General features: G+C 45.6%; 2 protein-coding genes across 2 annotated transcripts in view; one reads left to right on the forward strand and one right to left on the reverse strand.

Annotated features, from left to right (window-relative positions):
- Positions 1-10,257, forward strand: part of GRHL2 (grainyhead like transcription factor 2) — a 47,636-nt gene extending 37,379 nt beyond the window's left edge. Inside the window, exons 14-17 of the mRNA XM_032181156.1 lie at positions 764-858; positions 4,704-4,789; positions 9,517-9,581; positions 10,143-10,257. Coding sequence (XP_032037047.1) covers positions 764-858; positions 4,704-4,789; positions 9,517-9,581; positions 10,143-10,257 — 361 coding nt within the window. The remainder of the gene's footprint in view (positions 1-763; positions 859-4,703; positions 4,790-9,516; positions 9,582-10,142) is intronic.
- Positions 10,258-17,505: 7,248 nt separating this feature from the next.
- NCALD (neurocalcin delta) overlaps positions 17,506-26,963 on the reverse strand; it is a 50,089-nt gene continuing 40,631 nt past the window's right edge. Inside the window, exon 4 of the mRNA XM_032180965.1 lies at positions 17,506-26,230. Within this exon, the coding sequence (XP_032036856.1) occupies positions 26,133-26,230 (98 nt within the window). The 3' untranslated portion in view covers positions 17,506-26,132. The remainder of the gene's footprint in view (positions 26,231-26,963) is intronic.

Below are 26,963 nucleotides of genomic sequence, written 5' to 3' on the forward strand. Positions count from 1 at the left end.
GAGAAAATGCCCCAGTACCTTAGGAGATAAAGAGAGAATGGGAGTTCTTGGGAAGAGGGGAAGGCTGGAAATGGGAGCACCCACTGTCTGGCTTTGGAGGCACTGGAGAATTTCAGAAAGTCCCTAAAATAGTTAACAGATGTCACAAAATATGGGCTTTAGAGTCGGCCAATATTAATTGTGATGTGTGCAACCTCTATACTTTTGTAAGGTTCTCGAATCCCAAGTGAACACCCACAAAATGAGCTCACAAATGCCTGCAAAAGGTGGCCTGTGGCAGGCGGTGGCTGAGCACCAACAGCTAACATCGACTTCAAAATATGAGACTTTTTGAAACTCGCTGGGTTGTGTGGCCTTGGATTTTGGAAATGTGGTCAGTGTTTCCTGAGGCTGTCTCTGACCCAAAAGAGGAGGTGAACCAATGTGTAAATACGGCTCCACCTCCTTTCTTAGTTGCTTCTTTCCCCTGACTTCCCATGCCTAAATATTTAAGCAGTTAAGAGCCTTTGGTGTTTTTTCAAATAGCATGCAACATCGGAGTATATTTTCCTGTCACCTGTCCCAGCCAGTCAGTCCAGGCAACTTGAGAGGCTCGGAGAATTCAGATAAGCATCAAAAGCTAAATCTGTGCAGTTTCTGCAGTTACTTGAGTAGCTAGTGGAGTTTTTGCCAGAGAACAAAGTGAGGCATAACTGCTGCTGTTGTCCCTTCTCTGTTGGGAACAGTTTTATCCGTGACGTGGTCCCTGTTGTGTGTTTTCTAGTAGCAGTGTCCTGGTCAAGAGGATGTTCCGGCCCGTGGAGGAGGAGTTTGGTCCATCCCCTCTGAAACAAATGAAAGAAGAAGGCCTGAAAAGAGGTAACAGTTGTTCTAGTTGGTTGCTACTAATGCTCTGCGACTTCTGCCCTCAAGCAGAGAACTTGTTTGGCTCAGACCAAGGCAGTTGTTTGATGCTAGTGCAAATATGGGGCAGATGGGAGAAGATACCATCACACCTGCCAGTACAAGGAGGCATTTTAGCGAATGCTAGTAATGCTAAAAATGCTAGAATGCTAAAAAGCAGAAAATAAACACGAGAAAGAACTGGGGACTGTCTCAGGAAGGGATTAGGACACAAGTGTGTATAAAATGCAAAAAAGCTCGAAAGTTTCTTGGTGCATGGCCAAGCTGCATAGTTCATAAATGTTCTAGTAGCGAGTCTGTGGTTGTTTATTTTTAACTTTTGCTCCTCTTTTCTGTTCTGGCTGGGATCACAAACAAATATGCAAGATGCACTGGGTCAAATACAGAGACATTACACAGGCAAGCTCATGCTTGTACTCACTGCAGAGTTGAGATTAGCCTGAATAAAACCTCGAAACTTCCCTACCCAATTAGAAAATTAACACATGGAGAGATATCCTCCAGCTGACCCAGCTGAATTGTTTGTTTCCTTTAACTGCTTTTTGTTGTCTTTAGAGAGTACTGCCACAGTCACAGTTCGTATGTGCTGCAAGAGAAGTCCAGCTCCTGTTTTCCAGTTCAGTGCAGGTTAACTTGAGTAACATTCAAGCAGTGGTTTAGGCAGAGCTGTCAAATTCACGTGAAGGTAACGATGAGCATGTGGTGGCTTTGTCCACAAAATATGCTTTGTGTACAGTCACAATGCAGAGCTATATACGTGATAAAACACCACACTGCCACGGTTGGGCACTGGAGAATATTTGCCGTTCCTTCAGTCTCCCAGGTTCTGTCACATAAGCTTATTGGAGAACCCAGGGGTTGGACCAAGCCATGCAACTCAAACTCACACATGTTTTGAGGGTCACCCATTAGTTTATGAGACAACAAGGCAGCAATGTGTAGAAGTGAGCTCAGCTGTTCTTATCTATAGCACTTGTAAGACTCATTTGAGCTTGTTAGGAACACTTTCCATAATCCTAAATTTTCTCTGTTGGTGCAGATGGTGTGCTTGAAGCAGGGGAAGCATACAAGACTACAGGATGGAGATTGGTATCTCTGTAGAATGAATGTAAACATATTCTTCCTTTAATTAAGTCTCCAATTAGTAATGTGAGGTCAGCACTGACCACAGGATCGTATCTGTTTGACTCAAGGCCTTGACCAAATTCACATTATCAATGTGAGCTCCATCAAGCAGAAGGGGACAGCCACAAGGGCTGCATAAAGATCTGTCTTTTGCTGCAGTTTCACCTGGGTTTCCCAACTGGAAGCCTGGAGAGTTTCCTGCAGGGAGATATTGATTTGCTTTGATTATTCCTGTCCTTTACTGTGGTTAGTTGTTTTAATATCATCCAGGAATTTCAACCATTTCGAGGGGAAGATTTGAAAGAAAAAAAATGTTTTTCAACTGGTGACAAAACTATGCTAAATAATTAAATCCAGGAGAGGCACGGAGCCGGAGAAGCTGGAGGATGCTCTCTTCCTGCTCAGTGTTTCTCGCAACTTGGGCTGTGCTGGCTGGAGGCCAAGCCTCTTCCAGCATAGCCTTTGCTCTGGTGAACTTCCTGCCATCAGGAGCCCTACATCTGGGGTTGTGCTGCTGGAGCGCAGCTCCATTTGAACCTACCCACTTGACAATTCTGTCTTTGCCACAGGAGTCACCGGGTATTAAAATCTTCTGCTGTTTTTCCCAGGCTTAGCTGTAACAGATTTTTTTCTCCCAGATTTATTTGGTACATCAGCATCAATAACTTGAGAGCAGGTATAGGTGGGGCTGTAATATTTGAGAAAGAGCAGGTCTGATATGAGGAAATATGCATAGCAGGCAACGTAATCCCAAGGTGGCTCATTATCAGGGCAACACAGGTAAGTAGCACCCAGTGAGGGGTCCAAGCCCAGCCAAAGAGCTGAAGTTTCACCTCTGCCTGCTGGAGCTAATTGTAATATTCTCCAGTGGAAACAGAAGTATTAGGGGAAGAATAATCTCCCTTCACGAGAACAGGGATCCAAAAGGCTTTGCAAACCACCAGTCAAAGAGGGTTCATATCCTCACACAGGTAGCTGCATCTTTTTGAATTTGTCTTTCATCTCCTTGGCCTCTAAGGGAGGTACAAGTGCCCAGCCATGTGAAGTATGTTAATCTGCACCAGCTGTGCTGCGTGGCTAGTCACTCGGCTGGGCTCGTGGCCTTTTTTCTGTGTTCTCACTAACAGTTTTCAAGTCATTGTACCTCTCAGACTTCAGTGGGAGTTTCCTATTAATTATAAACCCAACAGCCCTGTTACAAGTCAGGGTGATTTCCAGTCCTGCAGTTTTCAGCCTGAACAAAACAATATTTTGCTCTAGTTTTTGTCTCTTCAGAGAGTTAGGTTAAACTATTCTCAAGAATTTTGGATTCATAAGAACTTGAGTTTTGTGAACCATCCCCGTGGAGCACAGAATTCACTCGGTGGCTCTGGTAGCTGAAGAATTTGTGCCTGGGCAGTCTGTGAAAAGTCCAAATGTAGTAAAAGAAAGCTTGGTCACAGCTACCAGCCCTGCTTTCCTTGGGCTTGAGGTTCTCCCTGCTGTTGTGCCAGCACAAAGGTCTGTGGGCTGCCTTAGCACCTGCAGCATGGACCTGGTTAGTCTGAAGGACTCAGAAAACAGGGTTATTTTTGCATTTGCATCTGCTCTTTGAGATAGTTCACCTGCAGGAGGATTCTCAGGGACAGGCCAGAATAACGGGGCACAAGGTGGTCAGTCCTTCTGAATTAAAGGTGCAAAAATCCCACCATTGACCCCGATGCCTGGTTTTGTAGACCAAGACACGAGACTGATCTGGGCAGCCGAGTTTTAAACCTTTTTTCAGCCATTTGAAAACACGGGCAAAGAAGCTACAGTTCAGTGCAAATGGGCCTGCTGCAGTCTTAAACTGAGAATTAGCTTCCAAACAGTTGCTTCTTTAAGAAAAATGCCATCTACAAGTCACCTCCTGTGAAATTAAATCACCCAATGAAGATCTCCTTTGGACTCCAAGGGTGATGAGTTTCAAAATTACCTTTTCCCATCGTGGCACCAGTGCAGTCTGTCATGCAGACGTATCTAAGAGTATACGTGTACCTAACTTAGAGTACTGCTAGTTGAAAAGGCAGTTTATTCAGGAAAAATCAATTTCACAACATCTTATTTAACCTGTTATTTTACCCAAGTAATGCGAAATTCCACCTAAACCACTTCTCCAGTATTCACGTTTATTCACTTTGCATGTGTTTGCTTTGCTTTTGCCATGTAATCTCTGTCAGATTACCATTTCCTATCCTTTTTGTTGCCTTTTGTCTCAGAAGTTTAGCTACAACTAACTCTTTTTGTACCTGCCCGCTTTGCTCTTGCCATGTAATTTTGCCTTTTCTGAATGTCTTTCCCAGTCTTTGGGATGCAGCCTGGAGAGGTGCAAGCCAAGACCCAGGTATAGAGCCCCAGCTATATATATTTTTTTTTCCTGGAGCTTCTCCTATTTAAGTACATGAAGGTTTAAATTCCTGAAGATATAGATTTCTCATATTACATTAAATCAACTGCATTTTCTTTGTGTACTTTCAAAGCAACCACAGTGTGTCTTCCATCACTGCTGATATGAGATATTTTTTTAAAGTGAAAACCAGCTTCAGCACTTCGTTTTATCTGTCATGGATTAATATTTGTTTTTCTACTCTTTGTGGGGTGTTTCATCTGTTTGATTGACTGGACCTGCTCCAAGCTTGACTTTTTTTCTCTTTCAGTGCTTTTGTATGTGAGGAAGGAGACGGATGAGGTGTTTGATGCTTTGATGCTGAAATCACCCACAGTAAAGGGGCTAATGGAAGCGGTAAGTATCCAATGTCCTCACGTTGTTTATCCTCTTTGGTAAGAAAATCTTGAGACTTGAAACGTGTTGCTGAGATATAATATAGAGACGAAGTTACTCTCAAATATATTTAAAGCATTTCATAAGGGCTTTCTGGAGCACACCTCCGAAATGTTGGCGTGTTCTGAATTGAGTGCTGTCAGCAGGTTGCTGAGATAAAATAGACTCGCAGAGCTGACTTACTGGAGACCTGACCCTTGAGGAATGGCAGTAATTAACCAGTGCTGAGGAAGCAGTGAGATGAAGGACCCGCTTTCTGAAACACTTCTTTCTGAACCGATGGTTCAGAGCCTGTCGAATCTTTTCCTGCAGTGCTCACTGGTGTGTTCACAGCCAGCTTTTAAAGAAGAGGCCCAAGGATGCAGCGTTTCCATGTGAATTTCATATGGCTTTTGCGCAGTTGCTTTTTCAGCGTACAGTTCGTGAGGCAGTGCAGGCAGCTCATTCATACCTCCCGTCTCAAATGCTTTCTCCAGCCTTCACTCCAGAGTGACCTACTCAGGCCTGCCTCTTTTCTGCTTCTTTGACTTGAGTGTTTGTTATCTGTAACTGTATTTTCACATTTATTCCTACTCATATGAGCTGATGGCTCGTAGATGTGTGAAATTTGGTGAGTGAAGAGTGAAGAAGCCAATGTGTCTCATTGCTTAGGTGGGGGCAACTAGCATGAGACTGACCTGCAGGACACTGAGCTGATTTCCAGCCTTGGCCACATGTAGGAAAGAAGATGGGAATGGGTGAAAGTGTCTCTAGAGAGCTCAGCTGGGTGCTAGAAGTATATGTAGCCATGCTCTCATAAAATTATCAGTGTCTTGTTGTATGTATCAAACACTTAGCATGCAGCAAAGAGCTATTTGGCCAGAAGCAGAAAGTAAAGCTAGCTGTGACTGCAGGCCAGTTGTTGGGCAGAACACTTCTGTACAATAAAAGCGAGGCTTCACTTGAAGAGGCTGCAATCTGATTCATGATAAACATAATTTTATCTTGGCTTTGTGTGAAAAGTCAGTTATTATCCTTCCATAACCCTTCAAGCTAACATTAATATATTATTTTCAGTGTTCAGTGCCTCTCCATGCCTGTTCTCCAGCTACTGCGTAACATAAAAACAAAGCTGGTCCAGAACTTTTCTGCATAGCTCCTTCAGCACAGGTTTCTGCATACCTCTCTCAGCACAGCTGCTGACTCAGTGGCATGTTTTCAGCATCAGAGAAATCTGATCTGTTGTAAAATGTCCCAGATCACTGAAAGGAACACAGTCAGGAAATTTTAATTCTCTTTGGTAGGATATAATGGGTAAGTGAATGCCAAAGAGCTGTCAAACTGCATACTTTTAAATACTCTCTCTGCAGTCTTTACAGCAAATAATATAATTTGGAAATTGCACGCATCCTAAATGCTCACTTCTAAACTCAGTATAAAGATCCTAGAAACCAAGGCTCTGAATTTTATAGATCCCCAGTTCCGAAAGGCAACACCAACGATCCTGATTCATGCCCTCCTTCTCTATTTGCATATTAAACATATTTTTCATTGGCTTGTTTATCACTATTCCTGGTCTGTATCTTTCTTCTAGCTTTCCATGGTTAATGACACTGTTTTCTCAGGTCCTATGTTTATTTTATTGTCTCATATACTCACTTTCCAAATGAACAATCAGATTCCTTCTTTTATTACATTACATTTATACATGTCTGTGTGTCCTTCCAACCAAGGTAGGGCAATGTACCAGACCACTCCACAGAAATAAGTCGGCAGAGATGTTTTTATACATGCTTCGACCAGCCTTTACTATCTTCCTGACTCCAGCAGAGAAAGCATTTCTGGTGGCTTGTGCAATCGGATGTGTGCTACAGACAGGCTTGCCATGGCAAGGGGGTGCAGTGCCACTCTGAGCTCAGGCATCCTAAGGGAAGCAGAGAATTCTCTACTCAGGGAACTGGAAAATGGAGATGATGAAGGAAAATACTCTAAATAAAGATATCTTTCATTACTGTATTATATCATGCTTGGGATCAGGTGAGAAATCCTGTTTTGCATGGAGGCTGGCCAGCAGCGTTTTTCCCCCTGAGCTGGCATCAAAGCTGTTTCAGAAGAGGGTGTTAAGTGAGATGCCCTAGCAGATGCCAGCTGTCTGCTTTCTCAGATTCTGCAGCAGGACTTAGCACATTTGCACTGGAGACTCGTTTTCTGAGCCTTGTGAGTAGGAGGCTCTCCCATACCCCCACTCGGAGCCTCGCTTCAGCAGCTCGCCATTTAGTATAATTGGTTGAATCCTTAGGGGTTCCTGAGAAATGTGCTTATTCAGTCAGCTGGAAGTCTTTCCCAAAGCTCACTAATCCCTCCATGTTATATAAACCCCACACCTGTCACAGGCAGTGTGACAGGCAGGGCTTTCTCAGCTCTACCTCCCAGAGCTTGTGTAGGAAGTGGTGTCCCAGAGTCCCAAACCACTCTGAGCAACATTTGGTGTGGGTGAGTGTTAGGTATCCCAAATATCTTAGGGAAGTTTTATGCTGGAATGTGCGGAACGCTGTGTATTAGCTGCTGTTAAACCTCCTTGGCACAGGGCTCTTTCTCCGTGCTTGTTTACTTGCGTGGAGTCAGCGAAAAGTGTCTTCAGCCCTCATCTTTACAGGATCGCTAGGCTTCAGAGTTAACGCCCCAGAGAAGGAGCTGCAGCATTTCCTCACGTTCACACAGCAGTTGTGATGTTTTCAGCAGTTTCAGGCTGCAGTTTTCCTGGTACTATTACAAAGGATTTTCTTCCACAGCCTGATGAAATGGAGCCATTTTTATTACTGCTGTACACGAAAGCTTAAAATTAGGTGTACAACAAAGCCACAGACACAAAAGTCCAGTACCAGTTTGCACACCTAATATCATTCTACTCAGACTTCGGTAAGCAAAGCTAGAAGGTAAAAAAGGAAAGGAAAACATGGAAGTTTCTATGGAAACTTCTCAAAGACAGACGAGATTTGCTGAATACTCTAACACCTGCCTGCCCCAGAGGAGTCACTGGCCTCAGGTCAGGCAGCTGCCCTCCGTGGGCAGCACAGGAGGAGGCACTGAAGGAAAGGAGATTTTGTGTCCTACGCAGGGACAAGGCAAGTCTGGTCACCCTTATTCTACCTTGTTTGGAGGAAAACCTTGAATTTTGGAGCACGTTATTGGAACCTCCTTGTCAGATGCATTTCCACACCATGCACAGAGCTCCTTAGCTCTCTGGATGGAAGCCATGCCTGAGGTTCAACCTGTGGCTGTTTGAATCTGTCCTTGGTGCTGAGTTTTATCCATCATTTGCTTTTCATTTTCTGTTTCATCGTGACTGCTTTAATTTACTTTTCTAAAATACGACTTCTTCTCAACAGAAGTCTGAGCACTTTGAGCACAAACAGAAAGAAAGGATTTAACAGTGACTGAAGTTTGGCAGTCTTTAAGGATTTTAAATTGTGTATTCCACTTCTCTAATGCAGAAGATAAGAGTCAGCTACTTAGCTGCAACCTCATTTCACTTGGGAAGAGCAGGAAGTTTACTTTGTTTAGCAGTAGATTACCACAGCACATTAATCACTGACAAAAAGAAATAATCTTTTTTTCTATAATTATTTTGCCTCTTGGGAAAATCTTCTTCAAAAGTATGAGTGGTGAGACCTGCTCCCTCAAAAAAGAGTCATAATTTGGAAAGGAAACTTGTCTCAGACTGAGGGCTCAGGGACATGAGCTCCATGAACACACCATGGGGTTGTTGCAGAATGGACATCCAAAGAAGTCACTCAACACCCTGCTGCAAAGCAGTACCAAAGCAATCCAGCAAAGTGTTTGTTGGTGCTGGTAGTTTGTCAGCTAAGTTCTCCCTTCAAAATTTTTTCTCTATTTTCTGCTTTATCACTTGAGTGGATGTCAAGGGATTGATTTTAGAAGTCCTTTACCTTGTTAACAGACTTGTCAGAGGCATCTCGTCTTGTTACCTGTATATTCAGACGTCCGCCAAATATTGTCATCATTTTACTACCCAGTAACTAAGCTGAATCAACTGCCCGTGAATACAGAAGCTTCCTAATCCTGTGTGTAGCATGCTTGTAGCCCTCTTGTAGGAAAAGGTACCTTGAAGATACTTTTCAGACAAAAGAAGTACCATGAAGGATCCTGTTAGTTTAACAGATGAAGGATCCTGTTAGCTCAACACATTTTGAAATGCCATTGGGAAATAGAAATGTTTTTGTTGAACCATCAATCCATCGGGTCCTGTTGTGTTGGTACTCATCTTTCTTCTACCCGGGGTAAGGATCCTTTGCTTTCGTGAGTCTAAAAAATCAGAACAAGAAGAGGCAGAAAGGATGCTGATCAGATTGAAATTCCTGGGTAGAATCCAAACCTGGGAAGAGTGTTGACTCCTCAAGTGGAGCAGTAGGAGATGCTGAAGCAGTTTTGATGACTCACACCTAGGAAAATTACAGTCTCCGAGTTTCTGGATGGAAAGGTAGTATTTTTTTAATCAAGACTTTTAGGATTATTCCTCCCCAAATCGTCCTTAAATGAAGCTATAGTGTGATAGTGAGAGACCTTTCTGTATAGCTATCTTGTTGAAGTTTGCAGAGATAGTGTTTTAATGCCTTATGTACAGAGAAAGGTGATGACATCCTATTCCTCATTAGTCTTTAATGATATTTCTTTTGTTCTGATTTCAGATCTCTGAGAAATACGGGCTCCCAGTCGAAAAGATTGCAAAACTTTATAAGAAGAGCAAAAAGGGGTAAGTAAAACAACAGTAACTAGGAACTATGGCAGGAGCCTTTTGAAGTATTCAGGGATCCAAGCCATACTTGGGGCATCATTATGCTGGACGGTATAAACACTTCTAGGATACACGCCCACAACCCTAAAATCTTACTGTTTATGGAGACTGCAAGGGGTGTCAGAGGTAGGAAAATCCAGGCTGTGTCTGACCAGAATTCAGGCTGCGCTTGCTGCAGGGGTTTCAGACGAGTAAATTTAGTCATGAGCATCACAGCTGTGGTTTTAGAATAGCTAGGCTGCTGCTCCTTATCGTAAATCCGAATCTCTCCATTTTAACTTCCTTATGTCTTTACCTCGTGACTACTTCCACAAGTGGCAGCCTCTAATCCAAAGGCTGTAAGGGGCTGTGGGGCAGGTCTCAGAGCTGATTCTCACTCTTGTCCCTGTACTGGCGTGTGCTGGAGTCTCTTCCTGCATCACTGTCAGGTTAGCTAAGTGCATGCATGTGGTGGAGGGCATGGCTTTCCCTTTTGCTCTTCTGGTACGTGAAAATACTGATTTTTGCCTTTGTCACCAGTATCCTGGTAAACATGGATGACAACATTATTGAGCACTACTCCAATGAGGACACGTTCATCCTGCACATGGAGAGCATGCTTGAAGGCTTCAAGATCACGCTGACTGAGATCTAGCCTCAGGCAGAGCCCTTTTTGTAAGGAACCACAGCATTTCATTCTCCTTGGAAAGCAGAAGATTCCCCAGGAACTTGACAGACATTGATCAGAGAAACTGTTACAAGACTGGTTTGCAAACATTGTCCATTCTGCACGCCCACTGCATATAGGCTTGGGTTTGTCAAGCGCAAGGCCACTCGTTAACCTGGTCCCTTATTTATTGTTCCCCATTCTCCAGTGTACGAGCAGTTACCAGCCCCCAGATCTGTTACCAGGTGATCCACTGCAAATGTGAAATGCAGCGTCTTCATCCACGCTTTAATGTGGATAAACTCATTCTAAAACACGTTAAGGAACCGTGCTGGTCCAGTTTCAGAAAACTGGGATAAATCGCTTTAACAGAGCTCACTCCACCATTGCTAAAATAAAAAAAGGGTTAAGTGCTAAAGATGGGGAAAGTGGCTGACAAGAGTTCACTTGCTCAGACTGATCCGTATCTCTCTCTAGTGTATAGTCTTGCCAAATACCTCTGGTAGTTCTCAGCACGTAGCAATGAGGACTTGTAAGTAAGGCATTCAGCTACAAATGTCACTTGTAAGTAAATGGTAAAGAAACCATTTTAACCTTGTATATAATGTTTATAATATGCAATAATATATTTTAACTACCGTATGTGGGCACGTTTACTGCCACTATGTTTTTGTATGTATTGGGCTTAGGGTTTAACAGAAACTTTCCTAGAAGATTAGATGTCTGCGATCTGTTAAGGAGTGTGTGCTGAGAAGTTGATGGCTGTGTCTGCGTTCAAGCACTCCACCCTTGCCCACCCAGTTTGATACTGAAATGTTGGAGCAAACGGCGCTGCAGTGTTTGGAGTGCTCTGGCACAGCGGGGCCCACGTCAGGTGCCCAGGTCCTGGTTGTAGGTAATTGAGGGCCCCATCCAGCTGTCACGAAATCCTAGAGGTACCCGTCTGTCTGCTGCCTGGCGTGCCTGGAGGTGCAGGAGGGACTTCTGCTTGTTCTGCTGGTGGAGTGGGGGCTCTCAAAATGGGCCCATCTCAAACCTGTGGAGGGAAAGGTGCTTTCCCCAGCAGCCTGCTCCTTAAAGCATTCCTCTAGACTGTAAGAAACAGGACTCCAAACTCTTCTTCTTAAGGGAATTTGCTCTTGTATCTCCGTTGAATAATGCCATTTTGATTCCTAGGACAGCTGGATGAGGTAGAAACCTGGGCTTTTTATGGAAACTGGAACAATTTTGCCGGTGGAGACCAAGAGTGGCCACAGCTGAGGTGTGGAGATAGATCTCTCTCACAAAGGCTGGATCTGCGCCCAGGCTGAGCTACAAAGTCATGCCATCGAATTCCACCTCTGTCTCAGGAATTGTGTGAGAGAGAAAGGCTGCAGGCTGATCACATCAGAAAAGGGATCCAAGGCCTGAATGTCCCCAGCGCATCCAAACCTGGCACCTGTCTCCCTCCTTTCCAGCTCCTTTGACTGTCTCAGAGAGCTCCTCACACAGCACGCGGTCCTGGGGGTTTCAGTGGTGAGCAGTTCATTCCCCATGCACTGTACGAGGACCCCATGAGACAGACAGAAACGTGGGGCCTTTCCTATATGTAGTCTTTGTTTCCTTACTTTTTTCCTTCTAAAATCTGTTTTTCATTTAGGCACAGTATTTTTGTTTCTCATTAGCTGGTTAATGATGTAAAGAAACACCACCTGGTTTAACAGAGCTCATTCTCTAGTGTTTGAGTGGTGTGGAGCTATTTACATCCAAGCAAAGGACTTGGAATAGCTGACCAGCCTCATTTGGTCACATTTTTGCATGAATTGTCCTGCAAGCTCTTGCACGGTTTCTTAACTTCATTAGCAATAACATCTCATTGAAATCTGTTCTTCAAATAGAAATGTCAGGCACCTCTAAAAGGTTCTGTGGGACCAGAACCTGTGGAGGCTCCAGGCTGTTCGTGTCAGAGCTAGCATAACCACACTCCAGGTATATCTGCAAAACAAAGTCTCTGTTCTCTGTGTCTGTCTTCCTCTCACCTTCTCTGTTCATTTGCTTTGTGCTTTTCTTCCTTATCGTGCTGAGCTGTGCACTAATTCCATTGTATTTTTCCAAATACACGCTCAGCAAAGATGCTCTCGCTACCTCGCCTAAGAGCAGACAAGGGATACAAGGGATTTAGGGAGATTTGATTTGTTTCTGCTTGCCTCGGGCTCAGATAAAAAGTCTACGCTGACAGCCCAGATAGCTTTCTTCCCAAAGAAAAATAGGGCAGTTTTAGCAGGTGTGTAGGTATGTAGGTATTTGAGCCCTGGCTCTGCCCCTAACAAAGCTGCCATCCAAAAAGTCTCACTTACAGGCAATCTGGGCTGGGTCGTGGTGTGCTGCGTTACGAGAGCTTGGGGTTCACAGAGCAGGGCAGGGCTGTCCTGGCAGCACCAGCACGCAGGTTAATATTTCGCTCTTGTTTTACACAGGGGTGGATCTTCTTTTGTAAGCTGAGCTAGGACCTGCTGGGTGCTGCAGCATCTTGCACTGCAAGGATCAGCAAGAGCTGCAATGCTCCAGGAAATACTGGGGCTTAAGGAGCTGAGCTGCCTTTCCAATGCCATTTTAGGAGCTTTAGGTCAGGCACTGTCCAGGGAAGGAAAGTTGTTTCCAAGATTAACTGAAAGCTTTTCTAAATATATCTGTAAGTGTACAAATTGCTGGTCAGTAGCAAGAGAGCCGATCCTCCTGCCTTTATTTTCATCTCACAGTCTCAGTGAAGGTAGCAGGGCTGAGGAAGAAGAGTAAGACTTACCCTGATAGTAAGAGTATTTTAAATCAGCTACTAGATGCATCATGAGCACCAAAGACATTACAAAGAGCACACCACCCAGCACCCAGTTGGCTGTAGCTACAGCATCAGCTGCTGGAGGAGCACTGAACCCCAGGTGCTGGTCACAGCAAGCTACAAGCTCTCGGGGTTCACCACCTCTGAGGGCTTGTTGGTCAAAGTCAGGATGCCGAGGCGATGGGGAAGGGCCAGTATTAGTAACGCAAACTTCTGAAGCAGGGGCCCTGCTTTGTGCCCTGCTTGATTCAAAGGTCACGAGGAGTACAAAGTTCTTACATATGTGTTGTTAAAATGTACGTGTTGCTTTTGTTTCATGACAAAGATTGATTAGCACTGTATCTTCTAATTATGAGTTAAATGGAAGCAAGATTTGGCTATGGTTCAGCAGGGGACAGAAGTATCTGTGTCCTCCTTTTGTCTCTTTGTGGCACTGCAATGTTTTTTTTTTTTTTTCCAAAGGAACAAAACTCTCACTTCCTTTCCTTCTTCAAGACAGCAGTCTTGAACCTTAGCTAGTGTAACCTCAAGGGTGGCTTGCTGCTCAGCTCATTTTCCATATGAAGAGTGAGAGCCGTGTTGTGTCTGCACATGTGTTAGTTTTGAAAGACGCTGACGGAGAGATGCAAAAGGCAGAGCAGGCTTCTAAGCTTTAACTTCTGTTCCTACCACAGATTCGGCACTATGACTGTCCATTTGATGGTTTATTATGCAAACCCAAACCTCAGCCTTAAGTTGCCTTCTACACAGTCAGGTGCTTATATGCTTATATCCCCAAAATAAAGTGCATCTTTTCAGCGATGCTTTGTTGGTGTATGATGATATGCTCATCAAGATATTCCGGAGGGTTTTTATCACTGAACATTAAGAAAGAAAGAAAAGAAAATAGCTTCTCTCTTTATCTCTCTCTCTCTCTTTTTTATTTGTTCTCTCTGAGTGTCTTCTCTCATGAAGTCTTTGGTCAATGGAATTCAGAGATCAAGTGTCTTTCTTGTCTATTTTCCTCTTTCAGTCTACGGATGGTTTAAATGTAAATGAATTCAACAATTAGTAAACGCTGAACTCTCCAGCTGTCAGAGTTGCTGCATATTGATCGATGCGGGACTGGAAAGGAGTGTTTTATGGCTTTCAAATGTAAAGCTTACAAAATGTTTTATATGCTCTTCCATTTCCTATGAATTGAGACAAGATACAAACAAGAGTGTTTGTGCCAAAGGTTGTGACAAGCCCTCTCTGGCAAAAAAAAATATGAAACTTTATGTATAAATAGTGTGCTTTTATATTAAGAAAATAGCTCATGTAACTTAATAGTGTTGCAACTGGGAGAGGGGTTTGATAAACTGTAAATACAGTTATTTTATTTTTTGTACATTTTTAAGAAGGACAAAAATAAATATTCCTATGTATGAGATAATATTTCTGTTGCTCTGGTGTGTGTTACTGCAAAATGGGGATTGAGTTCCTATTTCTGAGCCCAGAAAACTTTCCAAAAAGAAGAAAAAGGGAATTCATGCTACCAAGAAAAGAAAGACAGTAACTGAAAAAAATAATCACCAAAACTTTTTTTGTGATTTTTTCTGTAAATGTAAATATATTTACAGCTTTTACATTTTAGGTGGTGCCTACTGGTGACAAAAGTGGCCTCTGTGTGTGGTGTAGGAGCAGTGATGTGGCAGTGGTCCAGGGGTCCTTAGGACCCAGAAGCGAGCAGCGTCTGGCAAAGGCAGAAATTTGGGCTGATTTTAGTCCCAGCAGAATATGGAACAGATAGGTGAATGTTGGTTTTCCATCAGCAAAAACGATGTGTGTTTATTAATCATCCTGTCTCTCTGTCCCTCCCTTTCTTTACCCCAGATTGTCAATCCATAGCAAAGGCTTGGCTGAGGTATCCTAACATAGAAAACATAATTTAGTGGCTGTCTGATGAATAGGAAGGGGGAAGAAAACTAATCTGTTTACACTTACTAACGTTTCAGTCTTCCCTAAGCTCACACATTTCTTTCTCCCTCACCACTTTTCCACCAAATGTTTAATTAGCATTGTGAAGCAGTCCAGCCTCAGAGGGAAGAACCGGGAAAACGTTTGGGCAGGAGGATTGTCATGTTCATCGGAGTTATTCAACTGCAAAACCTCTCAAGTGGAGGAGGAAACTCAGGCTGAGCTCACATGTTGCTGAGCAAGTGGGTGAGAGAGAGGATCTCTCTCTTGTCTTGATCCACCAGATCTGTCTCTTTAGACACAATAACTAGGAAAAGAGCTGAACTGAGAGGATTTAAGGTGGATCTTTCCTCCCTGGAAGGCTACAACAAGTGTAGAAAAAGCACTTGAGCGTGCCTGGTGTCCTCAGAGCACCCATGGTTGGCATCAAGGTGCAACCAGACGAGATACAGCCACCTGCTTCCTCTGATGGCCGGTCTTTGCGGCCTGTATTCATGCCACCAAGCTGAAGCACCTTCATCACAAGCCCAGTTCTGCTTAGGAAGCTAGACTACAGCCAGGGGAGGGAGACACAGAGGACATTAACTGGAGGCAAAGGAGAAGGGCTGCCTTTCTCCTGGTGGAGCACGATGCCAGCCTGCGCGTCTCTGAGGCTGGCATCACCTCAGTGAACAGTGTGGGGCCAGGCTTGGATGGGCATGGCCTGGTGGGGCTTTTTTCCATCGTCAGGCAGCTGGGGAGCACTTCCCCAAGTGTCCTGATCTCCTGACGCGTTGGGAACCCAATGGAAACACAAGGGCACCGTGGATGAGATCCTCGCCCCCCACCTGCACCCACCAGGCCCTATAAGCCCTAAGCTCTGAATATACCAGGCCATGCCCCTTGCAGTCAAACACTTTTGTTGACCATTTTGCTCCTCACCATTTGACTTTGTCTTTTGAAACAAGAGCCCAGGAGGTGAGAACACGCAAGCTGGGGACGCAGTGGTGGGGCTGCCCTTTGTGCTGTGGGGTGGGGAAGTTCAGGGCCGATACCCGCCTGCCGAGGGCAAGTCTCACGTGGGATGAGCTGCCGTGTGAAAGCCAACCCCTGACTTCTCCTTTCTTCCTTGAGGCAAGGAAATGTCCAGGCAATGACAGAAGAAGTAAATTCACCTGAAATGCTTGGCCAGTGGAGAGTTGGCACCAAGAGCCAAGGTCTCCCACCCATCCCCATCCCCAGCAGAGCAAAACTCGTCTGCCTGTGTCCAGCTCAAAGAGCCTTCCCACAGCCACCACAGGTTTAAAACCAGAGCTTTCTCTGCCTGCTTGGTGTTTTCTGAGTGTTTTGAAAAGCATTTGTCATCTGTTTGTTTCTCATACAGCAGGGCAGCGAGGAACTCATCACTCCGCAGCTTGGAGAGCCTGCCTGCCTAAACAAGAGCAAAAGAGGGATTTTTTTTCCAGACACACCACGAAGTGCAGAAACCCATCCCCTCCCATGGCTCCTCTGGTCCCCAGCACAGCTCCTGCTCCCCTCCAGCCCCCTGCAGCTCCACTTGAGCTCCAGCAGAAACGAAAATGTGCACAGGACTGTATTTTTTAGATATGACACACTGCGTGGGGCTCTTCAGAGTAATCGCATTTCCTGGGTGCTGTCTGCGATAGGCATTCAATGATGTTTTATCGGAAGTTGTTTTACTGAGTGGCTCTTGGAAAGCGAACGCTGCAGAAGCCGAGTGCTTAGAAGTGCTCTGCCTGCGGAGGCTGTGGAGAAGCGAGAAGTGTTTTTAAGTGGATGGGAGCTGCTGCACCTTCAGCTTTTCCAAAGGTCGGTGTGATTCTGGTGCAACTGAATGAGAGTCAGCACTTCGGCTCGCCAGGTCTTTAGGAAAAGCTGACCCTCACCTAGGAGAGGGCAACCAAACACCCCTCCTGGAGGGTTTGACTGAATCTTTGGGGGACTCAGCAGGCAGAGCTGGGTTTTTCAGCATGTTCCCAAGTTATCAGCTCTGTGAGTTCTCAGCCTCCTAGATAGGGCCAGGTTCAGGGCTCATAAGCAGTGTCTCGGGGCCCTGAGGTGGTGAGACGGGCAGTCCTGGGGTGTGACATGTGCCACAAATAGGCTGGGTTTTATCACTCTCAGCAGGAATCAGGCACTGGGCTCAGTTACCTTCCAATGGGCTTTAAACTACTTTTAGCATCCTGGTGCTAATCCCGTCTCCAAATTTAACCCAGGTAAAAATTTGAAGAGCTTAATGGAGATGCATGGGGCTGCAATAGGAGCAGGAGACAGCCCCCTATGGAGCCTGTGGTCCTGCCCACTGCAACGTGCCAATGCAGCGCGAATGCACGGCTTAAATCCTTGCTAAGCCCTCGAAATTGGCTTAGCTGGGCACAGCCCGGTGGCTGTCCCCTTACCCCCTGCCATCAGCGGGCTGGGGGCTGTGGCTGCGGGCTGGAGAAAGCTCAGGGTGTGAGGAGTAACAGCACGTGCTACGAAACTGGCTGCAGCAGGATATTTATTAGTAGGAAAGAACATTTAGGGGGGTTCAGTAGGGGGATTCGTGTGAACCTTCGGTATCCACCATACATTGGTTTTCATCAAGATTGTTCAAGGTTACATATTTATATAAGAAAACAAAATAATTCATATTTAGGTGCAATCAGTAATTCCAGTATGAAAAAGCACCATGTCACAAAACAGTTTACAATACAAAATTCTTCAAAATCTAACATTTAAAAACAATATTTGTTCAACAGTAATAACAATACAGTAAAAAAATTCTTATTTCCCTTCAAACAATACTGCTTATATATTTTGGCACTGAAAAAGAAACTATCACAAATGCGCCTTTTTAACCACACGATGCTGTTTTGTGAGTGTCTATAGAACAAGGAAAAACATGCTTTTGAAGTCAGTCATTTTGTCAGGTGCAGGCTGAACTGCTTTCTCCTTTAAAAAGGAAAAAAATATATATATTTATATGAAAAAAATTAAATTGGTAAGCTGCAGCATGTCTTGCCTCTTGGCCCAGGATGTGAGAAGCATCTCTCTCAGAGTCTGTTGCGGCAGCCCTGCCTGAAGGGCTGGGTGCAAGCCCCTCTGCCCCCACCACGCCTGACCAGAAATGCAGATCTGAGCCCCCCAGATGCCCCAAATTTGGATGGACCCCAAATTCTTACTACTTTAAACACCCCAATAGGATTCTAACCCCATACTTGCAGCTCAGGCTAATACTTCCTTCTTGGATAATGTGTCATTATGTTTCAATTTTAGTTAAATTTTTTTCAAGTCACTTGTGCAAAGTGTCTTAAAACGTGAACCCAGTACATTTGTCCCACTAGAGCCCGAAAAGGCAAATAAAGCAGAGGGTCTCACATCAGCCCGGCTGCAGCCTGCGGTGGTGGGGCTGGCCAAAGTGTGTGATCTGGATGCTTGAGTCTGAGAGAGAGAGCATGACAGAAGAACAGACTTTTGGGGGAAGAATGAGCTCAGAACTGACCCCTATGGAAATGAGAAGGCGGGCACTACACTCCATGTCGAACAACGGCGCCTGTGTGCAGCTACGACGGCCCTTGGAAAGGCTGATCCTAGTGAACATGCAGTCCTTGGTGCTAGCTCTAAAAGCTGAACAAGAACAAAACAAAAAAAAAATAAATTGTTTTAAATAGTTTTTACATCTTACATCAAAGATGCCACTACGAGAACACAATAGTATCACACGTTAATTAGTACAGTCTTCAAAATGCAAACCGACGCTGGTAAGACTTCCATACATTCTGCATATCATATGTACAGAAGAGAAGAGCTTCTCGAGAGGAGAGGACAGTCAGAGAGAGAGAATTTCCTTTTTTTTTTTTTCTTTTTTTTCTTTTTTTCTGAGTTGCATAATACAAATACATTATCAGCATAAGAAAACTTGACTCCAACACCAAAAATTCGAGGAAGGTCCTAGCTGGGAGCTCATAGCGTGCTGCTGAGGGGCACAAAACACAGACACAGCCCTCCGCCAGGCTCTGTCCCCTCTCGTGAGCTGGTCGTCTGCTCTCCTTGCGCAGGGTGGGTTTCGCACGTCGCTGCGGGTACATGTTCCTACAGCACACAGCGGCACAGAGACAGATCCCGAGAGCTGCCCGCGGCCTTTCTGAAGGCAAAACCACTCTGGAAGTCCTCTCGGGTGGGTGCTGCCTGGTGAGAACTGGCCGGAGACTCAGAATATCACCACAGGAGATCACAACAGAAGTGGGGAGAAAAATTAACACATCACAATAGCTACAGGCAAGCACACGCGGGACACTAACAATTCGAGACAGCCATAAGAAAACTATGCAGACCAAATTCATGTAATTCGTAGTTGTCCCTCTCCTTTCCGAGTTGCAAAAAGTCTTTCTTAGGATATGTAGGTTTGCTTACCAAGCATTCGTCTAGAGAGGTATCTCCTTTTGCCAAGACACAGAATATGCTGAACGCCGTGCTGCTGCATTTAGTCTGCCCGTGGTAGCTTATTGAAAATTAGGTTTGGTTCCTCTACTTTACGCTGCGACGCAGAGACAGCCTGGGAGCAGTGGTGAGAAAGCTCTCTGTGGTCATGGACTTCAGAGGGAATGGGGCACATGGATCCCTTCAGCTTTCGGCCGTGGGTTATTTCAATTTGTTAGCCTCCACAGCACCAGAAACATTTGCCCAAATTCACACAAACACACCTATAACTAGTTAATTCTGCACGTATTCTGTCACCGACTGGGGCATATTTGTAAATCAAAGGTATGAAGTGCTTCTGTCAGAAGATGCTCGTAAAGGTCACCTCGGGTTCAAGAGCAAATTAGCACTGAATACACAGATATAAACTACAGGACTGCGTGGATGGAAATGAAGAGAGCAAGTGGAAGAAGTAAGGGTATTGAAATGCAACTCTGTCTCCTTGCAGGAAATATGCAGACAGAAATAATCCCTAACCTGCTTAAGCACTTCATTTTTCCTAGGCACAGTGAGCCTACCTCGCTCGTAATTGCTCTGGCAGATCTGCTTTTGGGTTCACTGAGACTTCTCCTAGCATGTGAGCTACACGACGTGCAGGGCTGAATCTGGGAGGATCTAAAACAAATAAATCAAGAACACAACTAAACCATGAGTGAGGAAATGAAACAGAAAATGCCACAGAAACATGATCCTGTAGGGCATTCAAAAGGCTAACACAGCAAAATGTCTTTAGTAAGCTTCCTCCGATCTTTATCAAATTGAAACTCTGTTTTTTTGGTTTTTGTGGTGGTTTTGTTTTCTTTTGTTTTCTTTCAGATACTAATAAAAAACTAGTTGGTTGCCCCGAAAATGGGAATAAGCTACTGACAGGAAATGAAAAGGTGCTGGTGGCAAGGAGCTCCGGGTTCTCTCCCAATTAATCTCCCCTCCGAGTGCAGCCAATTAACGGCACAAACTGTGATTAGAATTTAAGAAGATTTCCTCAGGTGGGTCTACTAATCGCCACCATCCTGTTCAGGGGAGGGAACGTGAGGCCAGCCCTGAGGAGAGAACCAGAGGTCGCACCCTTGACGCGTGCCTTTGACAGGCGGCAGGAAGAGTTTGTGCCCGACATCACTCCACTCTGCCACAATTACCTCTCGGACCACAGCACCAGGATGCTCCAGGCAGCATCAGGCTGAATAGGAAGATGCTGTTCCTGCCTGGGAGAAATCAGGTCTCCATGGGATAAGCCGCAGGAGTGGAGAGCAGTCACCGGTTGGGTTCAGACTGCGGCGTGTCAGCAAACACACATGCACGATAATGGAGACCACATTGTTCCAGGGGTTCAGCACGTTCCTGAAATGTTTAACGCTGCCACTGCTGAAAACAGTAAATAAATAGTGGGGCTGGCAAGGTACACGCTGGAGGGCCGAGGGCTGGGAAGCAAATCAGAAGCTGTTCCACCTACATGCGTCCAGCCTGGCTCCTCCAGATGTCACAGGCCTGGGGTTTTTTATTTGTTCACAGGGAGAGGGTGGGGATGGCAGCTAAAAGAGGGGAGGGAAGCCTTGGGGAGCCCAGCACCCTGAGCCCTGGGAAGGGGGGAACGCCTTTGGGATCAGATCAGGGCAAGAGGGGAAGATCTGAGACATCTCTCAGCTGCGGAGCGAGCAAACACAGTGGAGAGGGTGGCCACCGCGTGCTTCAGATGAACATCTTTGTGGCCATACCCCAAACCCCAGTTTTAGCACGTGGTGACCCAGGGCAACACAGCCACAGAGATCCCACGGGCTGGAAGGATGAAAAGGAGCTGCTCTGTAATTGCTAACAGGGAGCTTCGCCGTGGGGATTCAGACCCTGGTCTGAAGGCAGCGATGTGCCTCACTGTTTTTCATTCTTCTTGTCCTTTCACTCCGTTCGCCACAACCCAAGCTCTTTCTTGCCTTGCTCATTGTGCATTAGCCAGCATTTTACAGGTGATGTCTTAATCCCAGCTATACATAATAAAATAAGGTGACCTGTGGGAGCCATGAGGAAATCCAATCTGTGCATTCCTGGCCTTTCTGGCTGTTTCTGGTTAAGGTATGGAGAGCATATCTGAAAAGCTTTTTCCCTCATCCTGTGAAAATCCCCATCCCTGAAACAACGATTAGCTCACGTGGACGTCTGAAACCAACAGCAGCAAAAGCCAGCCTGGAGCAAGGGATGCTGCTGAGACCCTCAGAGCAGCCAGAGGTGGTTTCTGCAAGGGATGAAGATGCTCATCATGCTTTGCCCACAGCTACACTTGGAGCCGAACCAGCAGCTCCCCGGGGAGCATATGGCATTTCCCAACTGGGGTACAGTGAGCAGCTCTGCAAGGGGGAGCAGAGCTGCTTCTGCAGCTGCACATTCGTGCTAAAGGTATTTTAAAGAGCTTTTTGCCAGCAATGCTCTGCCTGGATGTGCAGAGCAGAGCTACCCAGTTAGGAGATACCATTTCTGTGCTAGTCTTACATTGTTCTGTGGGCCTGGCACGTCGCTGCCTCGTGTCTTATCTGCCTGGTGCACGAATCAAAAACTCCTCTTGGAGCTCTGCTCAGCTGCCTGCTGCTTGCCAAACTCCTCCATGTCTCTGAGCATGGCTCTGCCCGTGGTACCAGGGAAACCGACTTCCCCCACTTCCAGGCTCCTACGTGAGATCACACCCAGCATGACAGAGCAATGAACACATCCGAATATTTGTGCAAAAGACAGATAAAATGTCCTTCTCCACTGGTCTCACACCAGAGACCCCCTGGACACATGAAACCGAGAGAGAACCATGAGAAGGACAAAAAGAGGAGCTGGTGTGCCGGGTGTTCAGGACAGGTCTCGTCCAGCCCTCCTCAGCTTGTTTTGCTTTGTGTCCCTGCACCAGGCCACAAAAACAAACCATTTTGGAGAAAGCCTCCTTTACCCTGCTATGATTCTGCATCTTCATGGGTGTTGCTAAAAGAAAAAAAAAAAAAGACACTTTTATAACAGTGGGGACAGCTGCGCTCACTGCGGTGCAGGGGGCTCCCTCCCACTGCCGCGTGTCCCCGGGGACCTGCCACTTGTCACTGTGTCCCCCCGCTCACATGTACCGGGCATCATACGGCCACAGCCACGTTCTCATCTCGGCTTATGCCGCGGATTAGGGCTCAGCAGCAGCTACCACAGCTCACCCAGTTTCCATGAGTCAGCCGAGCCCGGGTTCAGCTCATGGGGACAGATATTAATCTTGGGGACCTGGGGATGTGTGAGCTTGTCTTGTGCCCCTGGGCGCTGCTGCTGCACGCAGACCACTTCCAGCCACAGAATTTGCATACTTCTGGCTCCGTGTTTTAAGCAGCAGTGTCCTGAAAAGGCGGAGGTCATGCTTTCTAGCAGAGAACAACAAAGGACAAAATGCCACAGCAATAAGGTAAAAATCCTAAAAGCTCCTAGGAGGAACAGCACAGCCCCATTATCTCAGGAACACTCCCTGCTGTGAACTCGCAGGATTCCGAATCACGTCGAAACATAGATCTTTTTTCATCCCCTCTCAAGCCATAAGAGCTCACAACACACACACGCTGTTCTTACAAGGGTTGTGCTCCTCTTTCCCTTCCCGAAGCACTGCCAAACAAAGACGGCAAAGAGCACCAGCCACAGACATCACTTGGCATCTTCTGGCCCAGAATTTCGCAAGCTATGTGGATCCGGTCTGCGTGCTGGATGTGCTCATTAATTCGTCTGGATAATAACTGAGTGAAGGTTACTTTTCCCACCAGCAAGTACTATTAGAGGATGTATCTGCGAAATTGAGAGGTGACATGCAAGAGCATGTGCTGTCTGCCAGCCTTCCTGTACGGAAATATTTCTAATTGATCTCTTCAAAGTGCCTAACTTGCTGCGTAATTTTATACCAGAGAGGTCAGTCATTTTGTTTTCAGAAGATTTATGCAATGACTGCAAATGCTAACGGTAGCAAAGCAGAAAAACACAATCCAGCATTCAATGCTTCAGTTCTGCTGCTCTGAGGTCTGCAGATGCTCCCATAACCAGCCCAGCTAGGGCTCACTTTCAAAGCACACGCAGAGGCAGAGGCAGAAAAGGATAGTTAATAATTTAAAACAACACCAGTCGTCAGCGGTAGGCAGGTAAAAGAGTAACCTGCGTTCACTCTGTAAATGTTTATACAACACTTTTATCTGCAGCTATGTCCTCTGCAGCTGGGGGCTAGCTCTTATTCTTTCAGATCTCATGAGCTGTGGAAAGAATTACATCTCCTCTGGCCTGGGGTCACGTCGCAGGTTGTGTTTTCCAGCACGTGTCGGACAGCATTAACACGTGAAACCCTGAAACTACCGAGTAAAAACAAGCTAAAGTTAGGTGCTGGGCCAGAAATGCCTTGTAAAACTAAACAGAGATGGAATGCAGATGCTTAAATAAAAGGTGACGTCTTAAAAGTCTTAGTCACGTGCAAAAAGTCTCAGTCACAACAGCAAAAGGAAGATGGGACCAGAGGAAGCCTTCACATCCATCCCCAATAAGTGCCATAAGTGCCAGCTTTTATAGGTCTGGGCTCTACAGGAGGGCAGGCACAGGCTCTCCTTGGCAGGTCCGAGCTGTGCACAGGATGCCTGCTGGAGGTTAGGGAGAAATAGCGGACAGACTGGAAAAATCAGTGCAAAATTTGCCCGCATGCTTGTAAGAGCTGAGAGCACGAAGTACTGCGAGCTGTTCGCGTCTGTGCTCGGGCCTCTCCTGCTTTCTCACTCTCCCCCACACACCTCTGCTCGGGATTTTAATTAATTTCACAGGAATAAATCATCAGTTGGCTTTCTGTGATCATTTGAGACAAAAGTGTGCGCCTGAAGATTTTTATTATGTGCAATTAGCCACTCGAGATCGTTTTAGTACAACTGATTAACAATGTTATTTTTAATTTATTTTTATTTTATTTTAATAGGCTTTGCATATCAAACCTGGCAAAGCAAATGGTAATGAGAAATTAAGTCTAGGGTTCTTTTTTCTCTCTTAATTATCGTACACGCTAGCTAGTGTTCAACAAAAAAATTATTCACACGGCTCCTTTTTCATGACTTCTAATTAGTACTTAGTTAATCATCATCTGCGAAGCAGACTTATTTCACTCCTGTTTATTTTAAATTAAGGCTACCGGGGGATTAGCATCTACAAGGCCACTTGACAAAGCGCCAGCCTCGCCTGCCAGGCACAGGTCGTCCTGCCGAGCCCACTGCCCGCCCGGACACCTCGCCAGGGGGATCACTGAGCAGCCTGCAGCTAACGACAGATTAATGCCAATTTAGCCAGTGTAATGCCTCCTGCCACCAAAAGCCTTTCTGTCGCCGCAGCGCTCGTACAGGTACCGAGCAATCCCACGCCTGCACCCCAGCTTTGGACTCAGCGCCTCTGGCCAAAAGGACGGAGGTTTTTGGGTTTTTGCAGCGGCAAATTTCAGAAGTCCTGCGTCTAGGCGAAAAGATAAACATTCAACATTTCTCTGGGAGCTGATCTTTTTTTTTTTTTTTTTTTCCTTTTAATTTTTATATATATAAATATACCGTAAAGCGTACCATTTCCTTGTTTCAGTACAGACTTTTGAGCTTTACTAAAATAAAGGAAATATAAATGCTACAACGTTATGCTTAAAACAAGGTTTGATGACGGCCTTCCCCCTCGGAGCAGGCCCAGAAATTGCGTCAGCTACGTGGAGAGAGACAAAAACACCCCCAAAACTTCGTACTGTACAAGAGCATTCAAAAGAGCTGGTTTGCCTCAGTTTTAGCTGCTTACAGGTGTGCATCATTTCCTTGGCTCAATGCCCACTCTCCTTCATAGAAACTATTTTATTACTAACCTGAAAACTTCACATTCAACACGTGTCTCCCTTAAATTCATCATCAATACCCAGTTTTTCAACATCCGTGCCTGCTTTTGCTGACCCCAAATGGCAAGAGGTATCATCAGTTGTGGATTTGGGGATCAGGACGGCAAACTGCTGGATTTTCAGATAAAGCCGTGTGAAACCAACCACTGTAAACCAAGTAAAAGCTGTTGATTTTTTCCTTTTCTTTTCTTGAAAATGTTCACAGCATTGGAACAAGGAGGTGTAGGAGCAGGGGTGCGGATGGTGCAGCCCTCACCGGTTGCGTACGATCGTCATCCTCTCTCTGAGCTTCACTGGTGCCTCCTGGACAGGAGAGGAGGTCCCAGGCGAGTCCTGCCCCACCACAACCCTTTTGCTTCAATCTGTGCTACACTTTCAGGTCCTCTGGGTGAATGCTCTGCTACTAAAGCAGCAACCTCAGACCTATCGGTATGTCTTGCTGCCAAGGGTTTTGTTGTTGGTTTTCTCTTTCTCAACGCGTACTTTCCAAAACAGACACATTAAAAACAAAAAAAAAAAATAAAAAAATCTTCAAAATAATGATAACACCGCAATATCTGTTTAAAACAGTACTGCCCGTGCTCTGGACACATTGTTAAGAGCAATTCAGCATTCGTATAATTAATCCACGACAAAAGAAGCTATAAGATGCCACAAAAGAAGGCATAATTGGCCATACAGAGGCAACACTACCATGAATGTTGTTTGGCAAGGGGGGAAAAAAAAAAAAAAAAAAAAGCAGATACATAATTCATCCAAAGACTGGGTTCAGAACTGCCCGGCACTGCTGGGGTCGCACTGCAGGAGTCGGACTATTGACGGGTCGCTCTTGGCGCCTCGGATGAACTCTTCCAGAGAGAGCTTTCCTGGAAAAGAGACACGTCGGCTTAGCGCGGTGGGTCTGCACAGCTGCTGAGCCTGCAGGCACGTGTGGTGGAAGGAAACTGGCAGGGGGTAAGGAAAATCCCTGGGGGTGCAATGGCAGACAGAGGGGCCCTTCCTCGGGGTGCTGGTTTGGAGGAAGGATGGCTTGGGGTTGGTGGCCACAGGGCAGCACTTTCTGTGGGTGCCAGAAGGTGCTGTGGTTCCTGCTCCCTTTCCTTAAGGAAAAGAAAAAGGTGTGGTGTCCCAAAATCATCCTACAGAGAGGTAGGGATGAGCTAAGGCGAAATGTACAAGCCCTGGTTATGGCTGAGGTGGGACCCTGGATAGACCTCCTTTCAAAGAAGAGGCCACAGACACATTGATTTTTCCCATGGTTCAACAATTTCCTGAGGTTTTATGGGGATAAGAGTTATTTTGGCAGAAGTTTGGGGTGGTTTTTCTTGTTTGCCTTCAACAACAACCCTTCCAGGTGGGAGCAGACAACACAGGCACGGGCTTTTAAAAACCTAAAATCCAGGCAAATCTATACCCTGCTCCTCAGTGGAAAATATTGGGTGTTTACTAAGAGAAAACCATCTCCCACTGCGAAGTTAATGAACCGACAGGAAAAGAAATAGAATTTGAGAGGAAAACAAAAAAACAGGCTGTGGGTTCCTGAGCGGTGTTTCTGAGTACTGCACCCCTCTGAGCCCTGCCGGGTGGCGAGGAGGGACC

The sequence above is a fragment of the Aythya fuligula genome, chromosome 2, assembly GCF_009819795.1.
Source record: "Aythya fuligula isolate bAytFul2 chromosome 2, bAytFul2.pri, whole genome shotgun sequence".
In the NCBI taxonomy this organism is placed as follows: domain Eukaryota; kingdom Metazoa; phylum Chordata; class Aves; order Anseriformes; family Anatidae; genus Aythya; species Aythya fuligula.